This window comes from Crocodylus porosus, unplaced genomic scaffold (genome assembly GCF_001723895.1).
Source record: "Crocodylus porosus isolate Cpor-Errol unplaced genomic scaffold, CroPor_comp1, whole genome shotgun sequence".
In the NCBI taxonomy this organism is placed as follows: Eukaryota; Metazoa; Chordata; order Crocodylia; family Crocodylidae; genus Crocodylus; species Crocodylus porosus.
This window is the reverse complement of record NW_017728906.1, coordinates 77,683,203-77,703,473: the sequence shown is the minus strand read 5'-3', so window position 1 is coordinate 77,703,473 and position 20,271 is coordinate 77,683,203. Positions and strand designations below refer to the sequence as shown.

The 20,271-nt window shown below is 41.3% G+C and overlaps 1 protein-coding gene across 1 annotated transcript in view; it reads right to left on the bottom strand.

Moving 5' to 3' along the window:
- DHRSX (dehydrogenase/reductase X-linked) overlaps window positions 1-20,271 on the bottom strand; it is a gene marked incomplete at its 5' end in the record, with an annotated part of 255,108 nt that overhangs the window by 202,906 nt on the left and 31,931 nt on the right. The window contains one exon of the mRNA XM_019529386.1: window positions 1,443-1,550. Within this exon, the coding sequence (XP_019384931.1) occupies window positions 1,443-1,550 (108 nt within the window). The remainder of the gene's footprint in view (window positions 1-1,442; window positions 1,551-20,271) is intronic.

Below are 20,271 nucleotides of genomic sequence, written 5' to 3'. Positions count from 1 at the left end.
CCCAATTCCTCCCATGGTCTCTGATAGCCCCCCAATCCCCCTGATCCCTTTCATGGGCCCCACTTCCCCTGAACCCTTCCATGGACCATGCCTACCCCCTGAACACCCCCAGGGCCTCCAGAGCCTGCTTGTCATCTTGAGCACCCCAGCCGCCTTCCCCCCTGCTAACTCCTCTGCCATCCCAATTTACCTTAGATTGGGTAGCTATTATTAACTCAATCTAACCTCCCCAAATATCTGTATGCAGCCTTGATGTCACCCAGGGACAGAGCCCCTCATCCCCCCTGTAAATATGTTGCTTATCAGTAGGGCCCTACCAAATTCACAACAGAAGTGGGATGCACTGGAGTTCCTTTAATCTTGAAAGTTCCAGTAGATGCTGCTCCACCACAGATTCATAGATTGTAAGGCTAGAAGGGACCTCAGAAGATTGAGTCCAGCCCCCTACACCAGGCAGGAAAAACAACTGGGTCCTCTTGACAATTTCTAGGGTAGGCAATTGCACAACTTCTGGAGGGAGCTTATTCTACAGTCTGGGCACCCTAACTGTGAAGAATTTTCCTAATGTTGGTCTAAAATGGTCTTCTAGGAGTTTGTGGCCATTACTCCTGGTTTTCCCCAAGGATGCTCTGGTGAACCATTGTTCACTGAGCCCTTAATTTACTCCCCTAATGTAGTGGTAAGCTGCTACCAAAAAAAACCTCCCTCTCAGCCTTCTCTGAAAAGGCTGAAGAGTCCCAGGTCGGTGGAGGGGCCCCATTTGTGGCTCAGTTCTGATAGGCAGGGAAGCAAAAGGCACCAATCAGTGGTAGGGAACATGCAGGGGAACCTGCAAGATTAAAATGAGCCACAGCAGAGCCCACTTCCACCATGAATTCAGTAGGGCCCTACTCATCAGAGACTATCACCAAACATCACAGGGACTCTTAGAATGGCCAGGCCTGACTGCTCAGAGTAACTGCTGATTCTATCAATTGAGTAAGCCTCTTCCCTCTAGTGGAAATCCAGTCAAGTACATTCTCAGTGCTTAGGCCAGGGTTCAGCTCTAGTAATTTATTCCACTGAAAACAACAAGTACTCCCTCCAATCTCTACATTAAATTCTGTAAATTGATTTTTTTAAACAAGTCTTAAAAGTTTCCCTGTTAAGTCAGAGGAGACAACATTAACATGTTTTAGTTTCCTCTCTATCCAAAGCAAAACAAAATTTTTCCCTGGGCAATTTTTTCTATGAGAAGATTCCAGGAACATTTCTTAAAATGACTGCAATATAAACCGTAAGACAAATATTTAGAGGTACTAAGCATTAGCAGCTCCCTTTAAAAAGGTTTGCAGGATTTTGTTTGCAAGTAGTCAATTACTGCTGAATATATATTTCTTTAACATTAAGATTTAGTTTCTGAAATATAGTGTATATTTATATTAACAAAATAATGACAATACCTATTATAACATGCATATCAAGTCTTGCCAAATGCTTCGCAGTATGATAACCAATTCCTCCAGAACCTCCAGTCACTATAGCAACTTTTCCATGTTGTGAAGGGAAAACTATGTGAAGAAAAAGAAATAATTATGGTTAATGCACAGTAGCAATATGGTTAAGGATTTAAGGTACATTTTTATAGAAATTCATTTAATGGACCACTCAGCTTTGGCCAACAAGCAAGATCAAAGCAGTCTGGCACACAATAAAAAATGAAGCCCTTACCTGTTACCATTATTAACTATACTAGGATTTTCCAATATTAATATTTCACAAAAGATTGAAATTGTTGACATGCAAACGATAAATCTCCAACTGTAAAATTTATGATAGCATTTTGTTACCCAACAATAATCTGTCCTTAAAAAAAATCACCTCAGCAATGTCTATTGTCTAAAAAACAGCATGGCACCTGTTAGAATTCAATTTATGGGCTGTTTATTTCATCAAACCTGCATGCCAGGAAAAGCTTTAAAGATAAGAATTTTTCAATTAGCAGCATGCTATCCTGCAGACTCTTTGGATGACAAGGGGAAACACTCTGGTTTTGCTTCATTAATCACAGAGGGAAAATAACTTGAGGAGAAAAACAGCAAATGCAAATATCCTGAGTCAAGTCAAGTTCCCAACACCTCTTCTCCATTTTCCATTGAGTACAGAAGAAATATATAACCTCCCAGAAAAAAATGAAATTATTTTCATTGCAGATTTTCTTCATATGAGAAAGATTATGCAACTGCTTGCTCACATGAGTAATCAAAGGAACTCATATGTGGGTGAAGATTACACAACCTAGCGTTGTATGAAATGTCTCACTCTACCAATAAAGAAGGAGAGAATTCAGCCAAATAAGGAGGAGAGTTAAAGTCATTACTTGTTCAGATAATCTGTTTTGGGCAGATATAAATTACAGAAAGTTTAAAATAAAATCAGAGTGTGATTTAGGGCATGGGCCAGAAACTTTTCATGCCATGGGTTGGAACAACATGGCTCAACTCTGATACAAGCTGGGTGGTTTTGAATATGCATCATCAGTGGGAGGTTTGCCTGCACCTGTGTCAGGGTCAGATAGGTGAGATCTAAATGGGTGCTCCTTAGCTGAGGCGCAAGCACAGCTTCTAGTCTTAAGTCCACAGTGCACTGGGCCCAGGAACTGGGAGCACCACCACCTCTGCCCTTCCTTTCCTAGCTACAGCATGGACACAGCTGAAAGCTGCCCAATCCCAGCTCAGTTTCCCACTAGCTAGAAGCTGTACATGTTCTGCAGTCATGGGGGAGTGGTGAAGAGAAGTAGCTGTGATGCAGGCACAACTTCCAGCTACCCAGTCCTAACACGGGTGCAGGCAGAGGCAAAGCCCTCCAGTTCTGCAGGCCATATGTAGGGGCTCCACAGGCAACTTCTGGTCCCTGGCCATATGTTGCCAACTCCTGATCTAGAGTGTGGGGAAGTTTCCATGCGATCCCACTGTGGTTTTCATAATGTCAGTGCTAGATACTGTACAGGTTAAACTGCTGAATATTTCAACCTATAGGAATACAATGTCTCTAGGCAATGAGGTAGATACCACCATCTAACTGAATCTCCAGAAAGGTGCAAGTCTTGATTTGTCCAATTTTTATGTTGCAAAAAAATAAATCCCCTAAAGTCTAGTAATAATCCCATATAATAATCATCCCATGTAATAAATCATAGAGGTGTAAGGCCGGAAGGGACCTCAAGAGATCATCTAGTCCAACTGGGGATCAAACTTAAGACCTTGGCATTAATAGCACCACACTCTAACCAATAAAACTTGTGATGCTACTAAAGGATTATTAAGTATCAATTGTATCATATTCTCTTGGCACTGCAACTTATACGATGTTTCTGACAAGACCCAAAAGCTAAACTAAACTTTGTCTTGTTCAATATGTAGGTATAGAAATTGTGGATGATAGTAGAAAGTCCTTCAGAGCAGCGACTAGAAAACATCATTGTAATGTCACACAGCTCTAACTAGGACTACCCTGAATCAATTAAAGATGTCTAAGAACAGCAATACAGAAAAAGGCACAGGAGAACAGATCAAACGGATCCAGAACAAATGGGAGTTTGTGAAACAGGAAGAAAACAAGTACTTGAATAGAGAAGTTCTTCACAAAGCAGCCTCCAGTACAGATTAAAGGGGCCGTGTTCTCTAATATATTGCTCCAGTTTCACACCAGTGAATAAGTGACCTTGGGACTTTCTTTAGTGATGAAGTAAGAGACAGCACTTCAGTTTTTAAAATGTAGCACACATCAGATACACCTAAAGCACAAAGCGGTCCTTTTAAATACATAATAGTGTAGTTCATTCATTCGTAAACTATATTGAAGACTACTTGCAACAGAGAAATCTATCCCTACACTTTACCATTATTTCTCATCATAGGAATCTGAAAAAAACAATTGTGGGTATGAGGCTAATGCCTCTGTTTTTTTCTATTTTATAAAGTGCCCATTCAGTATATGTAAGCATATTCTATTTTTCATTCATTCTCTGCTATTCTTTTCTACTTCAACTGCAGTGAAATTGGAAAGGCAATTCCTTAGATGAGACTGTTTTCATTTTAACCCTAGTATAGTATTTTCTTCCTAAGCCTTGACTCCCTTTGTTCTGCCTGGCGATCCCCCCCTTGCTGCTGCAGCAGCGGGGCTGAGGCACAGTGAAACACTGGTCAGCATGGTCCCTGTGGTGGTGGGGGGGGGGGACAGAGAGGGGGCGTTATTCCTCCTTCTAGTCCTACTGCCCCCAGGGGACCACAGTGGGGTCTGACCACTCTGACTGCCACTGCCCCCTCTGTATCCATGCATGTGACAGGCTGTAGGATAAGAGCCCTCTGCCAGATGCCACAGGGAGGTGGGGCATAACCCCCTCACTGCCCCCTCACCTAAGGGGCCTGCCAGCCAGACTCTAGCTGTGCCCCTGCTCTGCCACTGCAGCAGCGAGCAGACAGGGCCCTGATGGAGCAGCAGCCCCTGCCCTGGTTTCTAGGCAGCCTGAGCCTCTTCCTGGTGGGGGGTGTGAGCAGGGGTCAGTGCTGCCACAGACTACATAGGGCAAGCGGTGGCACCAGGGCTCAGACGGGACCATCACACCCCAGCACCACCACTACTGCTAGTTTGAGCCAGCAGGGGAAGGGATGGTTGGGGGATGGTTGGGGTGTGCAGACCCTGGCTGCAGTCACCCAGGGGCAGAGGCAGGGGGGATAACCCACCTCCCTGCCCCCCTGCCATGCCCCAGCCCTGTTGCTGCAGCAGTGAGGGGTGAGTGCCAAGGGACCCCAGCCCAGAACCATACTGGTGGGACAGGAAGGGGAGAATTAGACCCCTCCTGGCCAGCTCACTCAGAGCTAATGCCCGGGCTGGCCTTGCCCCTCCCCCACAACTGGAGCAGCCAGCAGAGACATGCAGGTCCGCGCCACTGAGGCAGGGGAAGGGGAGGTGAGAAATAAACCTCTTCCCTGCCTCCTTCTCAGGGCCAGGGCCAGCCTTGCCTGTCCTTGATTGGGCTGGGGAGCAGAGAGGCAGGGACAGCCCTGCTGGGTTGAAGTAGAATGCCCAGCTCAGAGAGCATGCTGGGGGACTCTGGTTTAAGTTAAACTAGGAAGGGGTCTGGGACAGACATTGCATCAACCAGTTTGAGCTCAGTCAGTTAAGTTGGATACTACATTCAACCAGGTTTATCTCAAACTGGTTTTAGACATTTTGAAACTAGTTTATGTCCACCAAACCTGTTTTGTTACGTTTAAACCAGTTTCTGATCACTTATATTGGTTTGTGTGTAATGTCTATCCCTAGCCTAAAACTGCTAGCACCCCCCCCCGAAAAGAAAAAAAACCACAGAACAAAACTATTAAGCCTAGCTGACGTCAACCTCCACCTCTATCTAGCTACCTACCAAAGAAAAGCAACTAGCATCTTCCCTCCAGTACAATTTCATGTGCAGGAATCTCTGTAAACAATCCAACCATCATAAAGCATGATTTTCATTTCCAGGAGAGACCCAGGTTTTAACTGGTCCCTCAGTATAAGGACTTCTTCATTTTGTGCAACAATTTGATCTAGGTATAACTACAAAATATAGAGCATCCTCCTAGACAGGTGGTAGTGTGTGCCAGGTTTTGCTACAAATAGAGAGACACTCTATGAAGGTATTAGTACTTTGTAATGTAATATAGTTATTTATTTATTTCACTCACCTTTCTGCACCTAAATAGATGAGATACATTCTTTTAGTTGTGGGTAATTCTATGGACTTCAACTATAACATTAAGGACTTTTATAGCTATAAAGAATTGGGAATGTCCCTGTAATATCTTAAACCTCTTCTGATGGATGAACTAGATCAAGTTGAAGGACCTGTCTGCACATTGAGTTATTCTAGAGTAAATATACTTACACTACTTGGGAATGGAATAAGCTAAAGCAGAAAAATAGCTGCTTATTCTGGAATGATTACACACACACACAATTATTCCAGAATAACTACTCTGCTTTAAATTCACAGGGGCTAGGAACAGACATTGCATTTGTTCAGAGAAGTTGTGCATGTGCTTGTCCCAGAACAGAAAAGTCCCAGGCATGGATACACACATTGTCCTTCCAATCAGGGTATAGCAGTGCATTCAGTCACTTGCTGCTTTAAATCAAGCTCCAGCTTTGAAATGTTGATTGCATTTCTATAGCCCTTAAACAGCACTATTAAAATTTTTGTGCAATCGATATTATAATATAAAACTAAAATATCAGTCAGTTGCCTCATATGTTAGTCTCCTCTGGTAATACTTCAAAGTGTCTTGTTTGAGGGAAAAATGGTCAAAATAAAATGTTCAGGCTAAAATATTCAGGCATTCTAAATCCTAAGGGGAACAAAAAACTTCCCCCTCAGCTAAAAAAAGCAAGTCCCTCTGAAGAGGCAAGGTCATAGCTGTCACACTGTCTTTAGATTACAGTTGGTTTGAAGTGAAATGCTTTGACAAGTTTATTATGTAGCACAACAGTACCAAATACCCTCAAATACAAGGTCTTCATGCACCCTGCATATTAGCAATCACATATTAAACTATAAATCTTTTATTTACTTCATCTCCCTTAAATAATGATTAATACAGTAAATGATGAATCTCAGAAGTATTTGGATTTTGTTTTGTTTTTGGCCAAAGGAATAATTTATATGCAAATACTATGTCTGCAGGGAACCAAAAAAGATATAAAAGAAATAAGATATAGAAAGGTATAAGGAATATTTAGTTTGATGACAGAATGACAGGTATCAGCTTCAAACTCATTCCTGTCTGGCAACATTCAGACTGAAAGGAAGGCAAACAGATAAGAGTTGTTGCCAATCACAATATAATGCGATGTGACACAGTACAGCACAATCAAGTTTTTCTAGTCGGGTAAAGGAATTGATATAGTGAGTTCAACCAACAATAGATTATTTTGCAGTTACTCTCAACCTTAAACATTCAAAATCAATTTCCTCAATTTTTATTTACAAAAATATGCTAACAGTATAGAATATAGAAATGTTTAAATGGTCTAGTATATGAAAATTAATAGGCACTCTTATTCCAGGTGGCTTCTGGGTAATTCTATCTAAATTACAGTTCTTAAAAAAAATAGCTAATGCATTTGACTTGTAGAATAAGGTCTAGCTTTATACAAGGGCTATAAACTGAGCCAGAGGTTATATATATATATATATATATATATATATATATAAAAAAAAAGAGCCAAGAAACAAAATAATTATTCCAGAACACAGGAAAAGCACATGTCCACTTTCCATAGGCAAGTGAAAATATACCAGTCAACAGCCCCACCATAGAGTGGTAAAAGTTTCAATTTCTACACATTTTTAAGATTTAAAACAGAAGTGTGTAGTCCTTATGATTATGAAGCTGACTTTTCAAAAGTACACTGATGCATCATGGTCTTCTGATAACTGCACACAGATGGCTCGATTTCATTGCTCCTCCCCTCAATGTTAGTTTTGAGGACAGCAATCCAGGCCAGAAATGCTAACTGGAAAAAAAAAAAAAAAAAAAAAACATGCTCTCCTAAACTTGGGAGCCAATCTTTTAAGTTGCTGACTCTTTGCTGTTACTGACTTCATTGACAGAGAAATAAATGTTGCCTAAAAGCTTACAAGCACTAAACACGAGGAACTACCTATTCTGGGTTAATTGCCTGTGAGATCTTTAGAAGTGCCAGTGAAAATAAAATAATAATAAAAAGGAGCAAATGCAACTCTGCTATTCCATAGCATTTGTGTGACATACATCTTCTGCATATGTGTTGGGAGAGGCAACATTCAAAGCAGGGGTATAAAACACTAAGACCAAAGTTAGAAATTCCCAAGTTGTATCCCATTTTGTCATGCATGAGTAAAGTTACTTAGATCCAGATCCGCAAAGTCATTTAAAACCACAACTCCAATAATCATTTTGGTTATAATCAATAGTTCCAGAAGAGAAAAAAAACACCTTGTCCATTCTACTCATGAAAAAGGCACTGCTATAGAGAACTTTGTTTGCATGGCCTGTCTACTCAAAATTCCTTCAGTGAATCTTCAGAAAGAACCATAAATACACCTCAGTAAAGGGAGAGTTAACTGAGGTTGGGGAGAGGGTTCTTATTTTACAGAGGAGTCATTTCCCAACAATCCTGACCTTGCTCAAAGGTCCTCAGTGCTCTTGGTTTCTGTCCCAAGGGGGAGGGAGAGAGAGAGAAACAGCAGCAGAGCAAGGTGGGCCCTTTTGAAAATCTCCCTACTCAGAAGTTTATTAAAGTTGAATTGCAAAAATGAGCAAATCAGCTACATCTCCAGGAAGAAGTAGAACAGCAGCCAGATGTCCAGAAGAACATTTGGCCTCTCACTGATCCAAACTAGGCATGTCTATACATGCACATTTACTGCACAGTAACCAAAATTACTGCTCAATACCCAAAATTACTGTACAGTACAGGCATGCTTCTACACATAAATGCCCCTACTGTGCAACAAATATGGTGATTTACCCTGACTTGAGTGTAAGTTTAATATCTGCATCATGCGGGTATCAAATTTACCCGATTAGTTACCGCACCGTAACACACAATGTAGATGCATTACTGCGCACTAACCCAGGGGGCCTCCCTGCTGGGTCTGCCCAGGCACTCAAACTTTTGAAATCCAAGGCAACTGTAGCAGGGCTGGCAATGAACGGCACTGTAGCACTCTCTTGTGATTGCACAACTCCTGCCTCCTCCTGTTCTTCCCTCCTTGCCTGCCATGTTTTGACATTGTTTAAAAAAGGTTGGGAGGCTGCCCTAGGCCCAGAGGGAATCCAGTCCATAGCCAAGTTACCCTCTGTCCAATCTGTCAGGGCTCTATTCAAATCTATTGGTGCCTTCGAGCACCAAGTGCCTTAAGAGCTGTGTGTTCATGGCCACCAACTGCCACTATAGCCACACCCATGCCTCACATATGTTATGGATTATCATCTAAATTAAGTGATCTAGTCCAACCAAATGTTCAGCCTGTCAGGCCGTAAAATCTTTGTGGGAGCTTCAGTCTTCCCAGGCTTGATACCTTTTATCTAGTTGGTTTCCTGGCCACAGGCCCAATATCTGAGGACCTCATCTTACAGTCACCATCCCTCATAGGCAGAGGGAGAAAAAAAATTATTTGGGGAGGGGGGAGGCTGAGCATGTGTCTGTGCCCCCCACCCAGCAGGTAAGTCTGTGGGGGAAAGGGCTGCATGGGGGACAGCGTGGGGCTGGGGCAGGGACAGGCCCTGCCTAGTAGAGTTGAGGTGTGGGACAGAGCCATGGGTGGCTTGTCTGGAGGTACCTGGCACAGGAGGGGGGGGTTAGCGCCTGCTGCTGCATGCATGCTAGGAGGCACGGGGGGGGGTGGTGTGCCCAGGATCTGTGAGAGGTGGGGTGGGGCAGGCTGCCAGTGAGGGCTGTGTCAGGCTCTTCCCGGGGGGTGAGGCATGCTGTGCTTGGGGTGAGCAACAGTGGTGCTGGGAGTAGGGGTTGGGGGGGCTATGGCAAATTTTGGGGTAGCTGTATCCCCCCACTCCCACCACCTGCCTCGAGTGCAGCACAGTACAGTGCAGCACAGCCCAGTCCAGTCCAGTCCAGCCCCCCCCACCAGGAAGAGCCTAGACTGAGCCATGAGTGGTTTGCTTGGGAGGCATGGCTCCTACTTCTACGCATACCCTGGGAGATCTGTGTGGGGCAGGGCAGGCTGCAGCTGCACTTCTCCTCCCCCAGGTTGCCACTTTATCTGAGTAAAGTGAGTCTCAGGCTCACACATGTTTGGCCTTAGGGCTAATAAGCCACTCAGTCCTCCCTGATTCTGCTTAGGTCTGTGGTCCATAGCCCTTATCTAGGCTGCTCATTTGCTTATGCAGCAGTCTAGTTGGCTGTATTTCTCCATCTTTAGTAACAGAGGCCTTTGGCTCCCTGTTATGGCAATCCTCAGGTAAAGCTAACTCTTAACTTGCACTTGTTTTTTGACTGTAGAAAAATAACAGAGCAATTCTTCCCTTGTAAAGAGCTCAGAAACACCACAGCAGGTTCCACACTATGGATTCCTATTTGTAATCTCTAGATTTATCTTGTGAATTGTACATAGGTGTTTGTACACCTAGCAATGGTAATATTGAACCTCACCCATATAAGTATCTTGCAACACCCTGGTTGAGAATCTCTGAAATAGGATCTAGGGTAGACATTGTCAGGGATCTCTGAGATCATGCAGAAAAGTGGGATAGAAGCAACTTATAAATAGGATTCTAATAAGGTTTTCTTTACCACCACCCATGAGGAGAAAAAGGGCAGTCTAAGACAGGAACTAAATGCATTTTTCCTGTTCATCTCCTGAGACAATGGCAAAGGAAGCTTAATGGAACAATTTGGTCACATAGTCTGGTTAATATTCTCAAATCTTGTATTTAAAGATACAAATCCAAGCCAGCTTTGACACTAAATTATTAAAATATTGAATTTGGCCATAACAAATATGCCATAAGGGAAAATGAAGAAACTCAGAAGTTATGAGGAATCTGCACGCTCCTACTTCCTTTACTCCCACCTTCAACCCTAGAACTTCGGACAAGAACAGAAGTCTAGCATCCGTATTCCTTTAGCTGAGGCCTGCCTGAAAATAGGAGATTGAGCCATATATACCATAGACATGCAAAAAGCAAATAGCTCAACATGCTATCAAAACTTACTAAAAGCATTATGATACTATAGGCAGAATTTAGTTTCCTGGTAGGCAAAGTTCTCACTGGCATCAAGATGGGTCTCCAGAAGTAGTAGGGTTTAAACCCCCAGAGACAGATACAGCAGTGACACTGAAGAAATAAAAAGGCATGGTTTTATTCTCCCTGAGTGAAGTTAGTGCTTCTAAAAAAGTTAGGTACAGGGCAAGCAAGATGCAAGAAAAGCTCTCCTACTGCATTTCAGACCTCATCTCAAACATCCCTGTTTCAGCCAGTGTTGCCTGATAGGCCCAGGCCTTGAATACCAAAGTTGTTTGAGGTATCAAGCAAAATGGTTTGACAAGCCACTGGAAGGACCTTTGTACAGCACTTCCTGTTCATATTGTACCAGACATGCAGATTTTGCTGAAGAGTGAGATGACTTTATTATATGGATAAACAGTAACTAGCAACTCTAGGGAGACCCCAAAACTCCTTTCAGCTATAAGTGAATTAAGGGATTTGTAGCCAGACATACAGATTTTAAAAGCTTGCAGAGCACAAATGTTGCTGCAGTACCTCATTCCTAAGGAGTAAATATAACATTCAAAACACCTGAAGACCACAATATTAAATGAATTCCTGGAGATATTTCCAGCCATAGAGCCTGGCACAGGAAAGGCACTTTTCAAAAACTAACACTCAGCCTAGTAAAATAAGGACAAGGAGTAGGTGGTGTTGCTAAAGGTGTGAAAAAGTCTGGTAATTATCCAGTGTACACAGGAAATCAACACCCTGCATGCTACAGTTTTTTCAGAAATTTGCTGAAAAGGTGAAGAAAGAGACCTCAATATTAACACCGGGAAGTATGCAGCCACTCCCAAATAACATGTTCTGTAAATGTTTGATAAATGCCTATTTCTCATAACAAGAAAATACAAATCTCAAGTATATAGAAAAAAATATGAAGGCTCCATTTGCTTTTTATTTATTATTTTACATTCTACCTCTTATTTTCATATTGGAGCTCCCCTCACGGGGCCTCTTCCTCTTCTCTTTCATAGTTTCCAAAGCAGAGTTACCCAGGTGTACACAGGTGTACTTTTAGTACCATAAATGAAACTGTTGAATATATTGTAGTGAAGTTCCTATCCATTTCTGTGACTGGGATAGTGCATTGCATATATTTGAAAGACATCATTTTACGTAAAACTTCCCTCTGCTCTTTGAAGTAACGTCCTTTTGTAATTATGTTTCTTTCCCGTTGTGAAATAGCATCTGAAAAAGGAGGTGGTCTTAAAATATATACCTAAAGGTGTTTGAAACAACTCTGAAGTATGTATTCTCTCTAGAGTTGGGTTTTTACATCCTGTGAAATTTTTCCAGGTATGGAAATCAAGCCACAGAACGATTAAATAATTTGCCTATGATCACAAGAAATTTGTGGCAAAAGCAAGGAGTGCCAACTTGCTATCTATAATTTAGCACCATCACTATCACAAATTAAAACTGTATTGGACAAGACACTACAATTTATACTTTAGGGCAGAGGTTCCCAAACTTTTTCTTATTGTGTACTTCCTTCCAGATTTACCAGCTGCCTGCATACCCCTACCAGCATATGTTTTATATTTTAACTCCTTAAATGCCAGTGAGTATTATAATGATAATTAAATCTGCCATTACACTATTTCTCCCACGTACCCTTGGTGATGCCTTGCTTACCCCCAGGGGTACACATACCACAGTTTGGGAACCCCTGCTTTAGGGAATAATCCCTCAGTGAAAAATATAATGGAAGTTAAAAGATTTTTCTTCTCTCTAATTTCTATGACTGCATTACCATATTCCTAGACAATTTAATATATATTACAAATTCTAGGTATTCAATGAAGCATCATCTTTTCAGTTACTGTTTTTACTGCCTTTAAGTTTGAAACCTTTCCCTTTTCTACTCCTCTGCTAGTAAAATAAGAAGGATTTTAAAAATTCAGTCACTCCTTATTTTGGCTGCTGATGGGAAGCCACAGTTCACCAACCAATGAACATGCATATTTCATTTTAACTGTCAAATAAACTGCCAAATATGAAGAAAGAGTTACTGTTTCTTTAAATCCTTCCTTGTAGTTCTACACAGTAGCCTTTCAGTAAGGCAGAAACAAAATTTATTAAAAATACTCATTCATCATGAAGAGTTAGTGGGGTTTTTTGTTTCTTTTTAACTGAGGCTCACTAGAAATGATGACCTGATCTATTCTTATTCAAGCTCATTAATTTCAGTACCAGGAATGAATGGGGCAATTAAAATAAAAGTTCAAACTTAGGCCAATTCCTAATAAAGTAACATGGAGAAACAACTAGAGTTGCACACAATGTGTACACACAGATTTCAGCAGGAGTGATGTTTCAACCCAGTCTTCCTCATCTCACGTAGTTCTACTGATCATGTACATAATCCCAAATGGCTTAAACACCACTGAATTCAGTGAGAATATTTTTGAGCCTGCTAACGTGTTACAAGTACAGGTGACACTCACCATTCGTGGGGGATACGTTCTCATATCCCCCATGAATGCCGAAATCTGTGGATAAGGCACTACATTCATGAACACAGTGTCCCCGGTGGCTAGGGATGGGCAGGGGGAGAACATGGCTCTGGTGGGAGGGCAGCGGCAACAGTGGGAGCCTGGCAGCAGCATGGACAGAGCTCCTGAAAGCTTATAAAGTGTATTTAAAATGCAGGTTTGGCATTCATGAATATTTGAAACCATGAATGCCAAACCCGCAAATAATGAGGGTTTCCTGTAGTGTTTTCTGGAGGTTCTTCACCATAGTATAAATTTCCTGAAGTACTCCAGACTAAGCTCCTCAATCTGCCTGCCTGTCTTTAAATAAATATCCATTGGGTACAACATCCATTGAGACAAAAAGTGGACCAATAGGATAGCTAAGGAGACAGCATTGCAGAGCCGGGTGGTCAGGGAACCCCCTAGAGGATGTAGGAAACCTGGGTACAAGCCCATAATCTAACATAGCAGTGATGGCCAACATTGGCAACTTTTGGCACACTTCGGTCTAAAGAATGAGACAGTGCCACTCTAATAATCAGCCACCTGTCACCCAGTGCCAGTGAATCCCATCACCACTGGGACAGGACACCACTGAATTTGGCAACACTTGCCCTGCCCCTGTCCCTCCCATGGGGCCAAATGTTTGAGACAGCATTGACCCCTGACACCCAGCCTCCCCAAATGCCACTTTGATCCCCACACTCTTCCTGACAGCTTGCCCAACTCCTACCACTAGTGCTCTGTTTAAGTCAGTGTGCCAAATGAATGGCTTCCCCTACTACTTGTGGCACATGCTGCAGATTAGCCACCACTCTAATTTGCATACAAAATGGAACATCTTTAATGGAAAAGACTGAATAGCACTCATACCATCCCCCTCCACCAAGAACAGCTGGTGATTAGATAATTCACCTGGCATGTTGCAGAATGGCAGAGTATTAATTTGAACCAAGGTCCAGATATGTGCCTTCATCATCAGCTTATTAACTACTCTGTTACCTGCCTCTTTTTTGTCTTTGGGTGGCGGGGGTGCAGGAGGAAATTAAAGTGATGCTGTATTCATACCACTGCAAGCAGGGATGTTTTTCAAATCTCACATGGTTTTGGGATGAAAAAATATCTTTGGTCTACTTACAACTCCAGCTCTTCAAGGGAACACAAATATATTCTATCTAGCTATCTACAGTCCTTGAGTTTAAAACTATCCTGTGAAAAACAGGTTGAACAAGAATCTGTGTGAAAGCATTATAATAATTCAGGGAAGAAATAGCTTATGAAATCACATTCAGTTAAGGAGCCACAACTAAATCCCATTCAGATCTGAACAGAACAGTTGGTCAGACTGTTTAAGATCAACATCTACTGAATCACCTCTCTCCCTTAAAATGGGAAATATCGCTATCATGTCCTAACCAGACCCAAATACACAGAGCTAAAGTCACACTTAAAACTACTTCTTTTAAAGAGTAGATTATTCCATTACCATTAAAACTATCATATTCACTTCAAGCAGGCTTAGTGCTGCAGTTCCAAAACTTTTATTTGGCTGCCATCTCTCAAAATTTCTTCTAAACCATCATGTTACTGTATTACATTTTTAAACATGAAATGAGGGAAGGCAGGAAAATATATGGGCAACTTACTGTGATCTCATGGGCCAGTTTTGGAACAAGTGGTTTAGTGTGGCAGGTTTTCCCTATTAAAAAAAATTAATAAAAAATTTAAAAATTATGACTTTGGAGGCAAACTAAGAAGTGATTGAAAGTTGCTGGAGAACCTCACTTTAAAAACTATGTAATCACTGCTGAACTGAAACACTTGTTATAATATACAGATCTCTAACTGATTCTAATTGTTGGAGTGGTACAAAATGATTAGAGATTATTGGGAAGAGTTCATTAATAGGAAATTTCACACATGAACCAATAAGTATTTAAAAGTGACACTGAGATAGAGTATCTCGATTATAGTTAAATGTCAGAAAGACTTTATATTATAAAATTCTCAAATTGACAAACCTTACCATAGCATGAATACTAATGTAGGTTAGTTATCAAGCTTCAAGCATGGGAGACTAGTGCATGCCCCCACAGTGATGGGGGGCGGGGGGCGGGGTTCCCACACCCCCAGTCTCACTGACTAGCACGCAATCACTGCGGCCACTTCCAGGAGTGCCCTGGTGCTTCCACTCCTCAGCTGGCACTCACGGGGGAGCACTGGCACTCCCATCTGCACCCTCATCTAGAGGTGCTGCCCAGCCGGCTCTGGCCACGTTTTCTGCCCCAGCTGCACAAGTGGCCAGCAGGACAGACCCCAGCTAGGATCCCCATGCCAGTGGGAGAGGGGAGGCAGGGGATTTAATAACACCTCTCCTCTGCCCCTACCCCTGCACACTAGGGCCGTGCAAAATTTTGCCAGCTATTTCAACACTGTTTTGATTCATTTCAAGTTTGAAACAGTGAAATCAAAATAAAGTGAAAGGCTTTGAAAACAGCCTCAAAATGAAATGAGGGCAGTTGAAACATTTCAAAATGTTTTGAGTGTCAAAGCTGGGCTTACTTGCAGCTAAGGAGAAACTAAAGAGAGGGAGGGGGAAGAGGGGGTAAGCACTGCTCTGATATTGACTGTGTAGCTGGCCAGTGACTTTCCTGAGATCCTTTCCAATCCCATTGCTCTGGGGGAGGGATGGAAAAACAGCATAAAAAGCAGAATTGTTTGAACTGAGCTTTCTGTGTGCCTTTACACTTACAAGCAACGCAAGCTTTGCTCTGAACAGTTTGAGGTGCAGTTTCCCAGAAACTCCTGTACCTATCTCCTTGAAGGTTGTCAGGCTTCATGGCTTTATCAGGGGCTACTATCCAAGCAATTTTCATCCCACTGTGCCTTAACACAGTCACAGATGTCACGAGTTTTGCTTGTCAGCAGCCTGAGGTACAATTTCCAAGAAACCCCTGCACCTATCTCCTTGAAACTTGGCAGGCTTCATGGCCTGAGAAAGGGCTACCATCACTGCAAGCTTCATCTGAATCAGGCAAGAAATGTCAAAGTTATAGGCAGTTTTGTGCTTCCCCTTTATAGCCTACGGGCAAAATGTTGAAACAGTTTCGACAAAACTAAACGGAACAGTGCCTTTGAAACAAAACAAAACTCAAAACAAAACACAGTCATATTGAAATGGAAATCAAAACGGAACAGTGCTGTTTCGCACAGCCCTACCACACCATCTCAGCTGCTTCTCTAGCAGCCTACTTAAGCATTGCCATCCCAGTCTTCAAGTTAGTCTCTGGTAGTAAATTTGGTTCTCAGGCTAGCAAATGTCTGGTAAGATGTTCAGAGGCATATTTACAGAGCACCCCTTGATTTCAGAGCACTCTTTTCTCCCAGAGAGATCATCTGTCACTTACTCTACAAGGAACACAACTAGGAAGTTTTGTATCCTGGGCAACAGTGGTGGCTAGGCTGGGTGGGGCAGCAGCTGACATTTTTGCACCCGCCCTCCCCACCCCAATTCAGTGCCTGGGACTGTTACCCCATTCATGCATCCCTAGTTATGCTACTGTGGCCTCTAAAAAAGCAAAGACTCCCTTTACAAGCTATTCAAACATTAGACTTGCACGCACATAAATATCGTCTCCGATTCTCCAGGCTGGGGGAGGGGAGATTCTGGACTCCACATGCCATTAACTAATCATTTCTATTTTCCTGGAACTGGGAAGGTTCCAAGTTGCAACTGGTATGACCAAAGCACAAATACCTCTCTCACGAGCATACAGCAGATGTAGCAAAGCCAGAATCTAGCTCTTGCCGTTAGCAGTAGTTAATAGTCTCATCTTAATGCTTTCTCTGGAGAGGATGAGAAGAAAGGAGGTGGGAGGAATGTCACAGGCTAGATGCTACTTTCTAGTACATTCAGACAGAATCTAATGAAAGTTTCTCGGTTATTTAAAACAAAAGTAGATCACCAGAAGAAAAGTCAAAATGGTCATTTCGGAGGACACCTGTACATGACACACAGGATTTTTGTTCCAACTGACGGAATACTAATGTTCTGTCCTGAGAAGGGCAGGAATACTGCCTTGGATAAAGTGTCAGATTGAGTCTAGGTTCTTGGGTCTTCCACAAAAATTGTGGTCAGTCATAAACCACTTTTAAAAATTTCTTTGTGCCTCAATTCACCATCCTTAAAAATACAGATTATACTTTGAAACCAGGCAGCAGTGTTGCAAGGATAATTTCATTAATGGTTGTGAGGTACTCAGATACAAATAATTCCAGAGAAGTCAAAAAAGGGGACAAAGTAGCCAGTTATAAGGTTTAATAATCACTTCACCAATATACTTTCAGGAAATCAAATAATATATATCATTTGAAATCATACATTTCTTCAAGATGAAATCTATCCACACCATACTGACCACATCTCCCAACCCCACAGCAAAAAGTAGTAGGCAGCTCTTTTTCTAGGTCCTATTCAATTTTTTATGTAAGCACATTTTTATAAGTGGAAGAGAATTATAGAAGGATCAGTTTGTATGCTGATATGGCTATTCTCCAGTGATTATTTGCCATTGTACCTTTGACCAATGGACAGTCTAAATATTTGATGTATTCAACTTTTTAAAGATTTTCATGTGAATTCATGGGAATTGGATCACGCTTTGACTAGCAGAGATGCAGAACAATGGAAATTCAGATTTAGATGTGGAAAATGGAATTGCAAGTCACTCATTCACAGTGACTATCAGTGTTTTCACCACTGGCTGGGATCACCAGTGATTACCAGTGTGTCTCCCGTCTCTCTGGTCACAAGGTTGCATAATAAAGGTATTGTTCAGGTGTTACCAAGTTGAATATCATATAAAACCTATTTAATTCTAATACTTACCTGGCAGGGGAAATACCATGACCACTGAGAGTTTTTCTAGTTGCTGGGGGTAACCACTTTTCTGACATGGGGTAGTATGCACAGAGGTAATGTATCGCAAACCTCCCACTTGCTGCTCGAGTGAGAAGATCTTGCTTTATGTCCACTTTATGGAAATGAGAGACTTCTCTCTAGCTTGCTCCTGCTGCCATATGGCTGAGGGTAAGTGAAACTTGTGGGCATCTGAACCCTAAGCCTCCAGGCTTGGGCCTGCACATAGGATGCCTGCCAAATGATTTGGAAATATCTGAAGCCCCAAGTGGGGGTGGAGGATGTTTGCCAGTCATAGAGCCACTTATGGTTCTTGACTGACTCACAGATTTGGAATTGATTTGGCCGATTTGGCTTAGAACGTGAAAATATTAATTTTTTTAAATTAAAATTTAAGAGCAGTTTATTTTTGTGATTAGCAGACTACTTTTAAGTCATAAGATACCTAAAGATTTTGTTTTCTAGAAGTGGAATGTTTCCTTCATTTAAGAGTCCTCAAGAGTCCTCTTATATGAAAAGAAATGGATCCTTAGGACATTTGGAAACTCTTTTAGGATTTGTTAACCTAGAATCAAAAAAAAAAAAATTAAATGGGTGTCTATTTTCTTTGTCCATAACAAGGTTGCAGTAACTAGTGATTTACAAGGTTTAAAACTAAAATATGTTTATTCCCTAATAAGATGAAAACTTATCTTAAAATTAAATGTTATAGGTCATTAATTTAATGCAGATTCACTGGATTTTGCAAGTTAGTTAATTTACAACAGCCACTATATTGTGCATACCCTGTAATTTCTTTTCATCAAAATTGTCAACGTTTTTGAATGTGCAGAATTACTATACAGATGAAAAGATCCCAAAATAATGCCTTGACATAAAGGACTATCATCCCATAATATCTATTATTCACTATTAATATTTCAGTTAGAATGTAGCTTACACTTCATCTAGTGAATGGTTCCATTTCATTGGTGAAACCCCAAAAAGGAGTTAAGAACAATGTTTAAGGAATATGACTTGATTTGTTGACTATTTCTTACTTGAAATCTCTGCTATAAAAAAAGAAATCTTAAATTTGAAGGCTCAATTCATTTAATGAAGAGCACATCATTTTGTTAAAAAGTGAACTCTCTTATCCTACTAGATTTCTGAACCTGAAGATTCAGAGTCAAAATCTATTTCTATAGTAATCAATGGGATGTTTGCCCAATGGCACCATGATTGCACACCAGATGTTTTTAAGCAAGCCCAAATCCAATTACTTGTTTACAGATCATTTAATTTTAAGCTATCCAATCTACAACAGTATTTTCCACACCCTTCTCCATTCAAGGAATGCTTCCTTTGTAATAGGGTTTCTCTAAGTAGACAGTGACCTTTTCACCACCAATTTGCAATGCAACTGAAAAAAACAAGAACACCTAAAGCTCGTGTAACTCTGATGCAGTGGATAGCTGTTATAATTTTAAAATTAAAATATGTAAAGTTTATCCTACACATTTTTACATTTTAAAATTGTTTTGTGTTTATCAAAATGCTAAATAGTGTCAAGCAGAAGTAAATCAAGTGTGATAAGGCTTGAAAGGGAAAAATGTCTGAGATCTACAATAGACTGTATGTTACAGTGCCTTTCTGTTGCTTCCAATCTCCCTCTCTGGGGATTTTCCCCTGAACATTGCATGGCTGCATTTCAAACATTTGCCTTCCATCATGCACTGAGTTTTCCTTGATTATTTGAAAGATGTCACACCCTCATATGCAGTACTTCAGATTTCATAAATTGATTTTCATACGGCTCAGACCTCTCTTTAAATCACAGGCAAAGTAATGTGCAAACAGACTGCTCAGTTCAATTATACTTTGCTATCTAGTAGAGAAACTTGGGCATTGTTTTATCGCTCTCAATACATTATCTTCTCAACAGGAAACACCATAGTATAGTAGAAAAGATGCAATGATTTTTGGGTTAGGAGAAAGCTGTTAGCTACTTCAGGCTATAGTTGCAGTTCAAATTTATGGACACAGAAAAATGTTCAGGACCATGCTCTGCCTCGAGGTGCTTTACATAAAGTGCCAT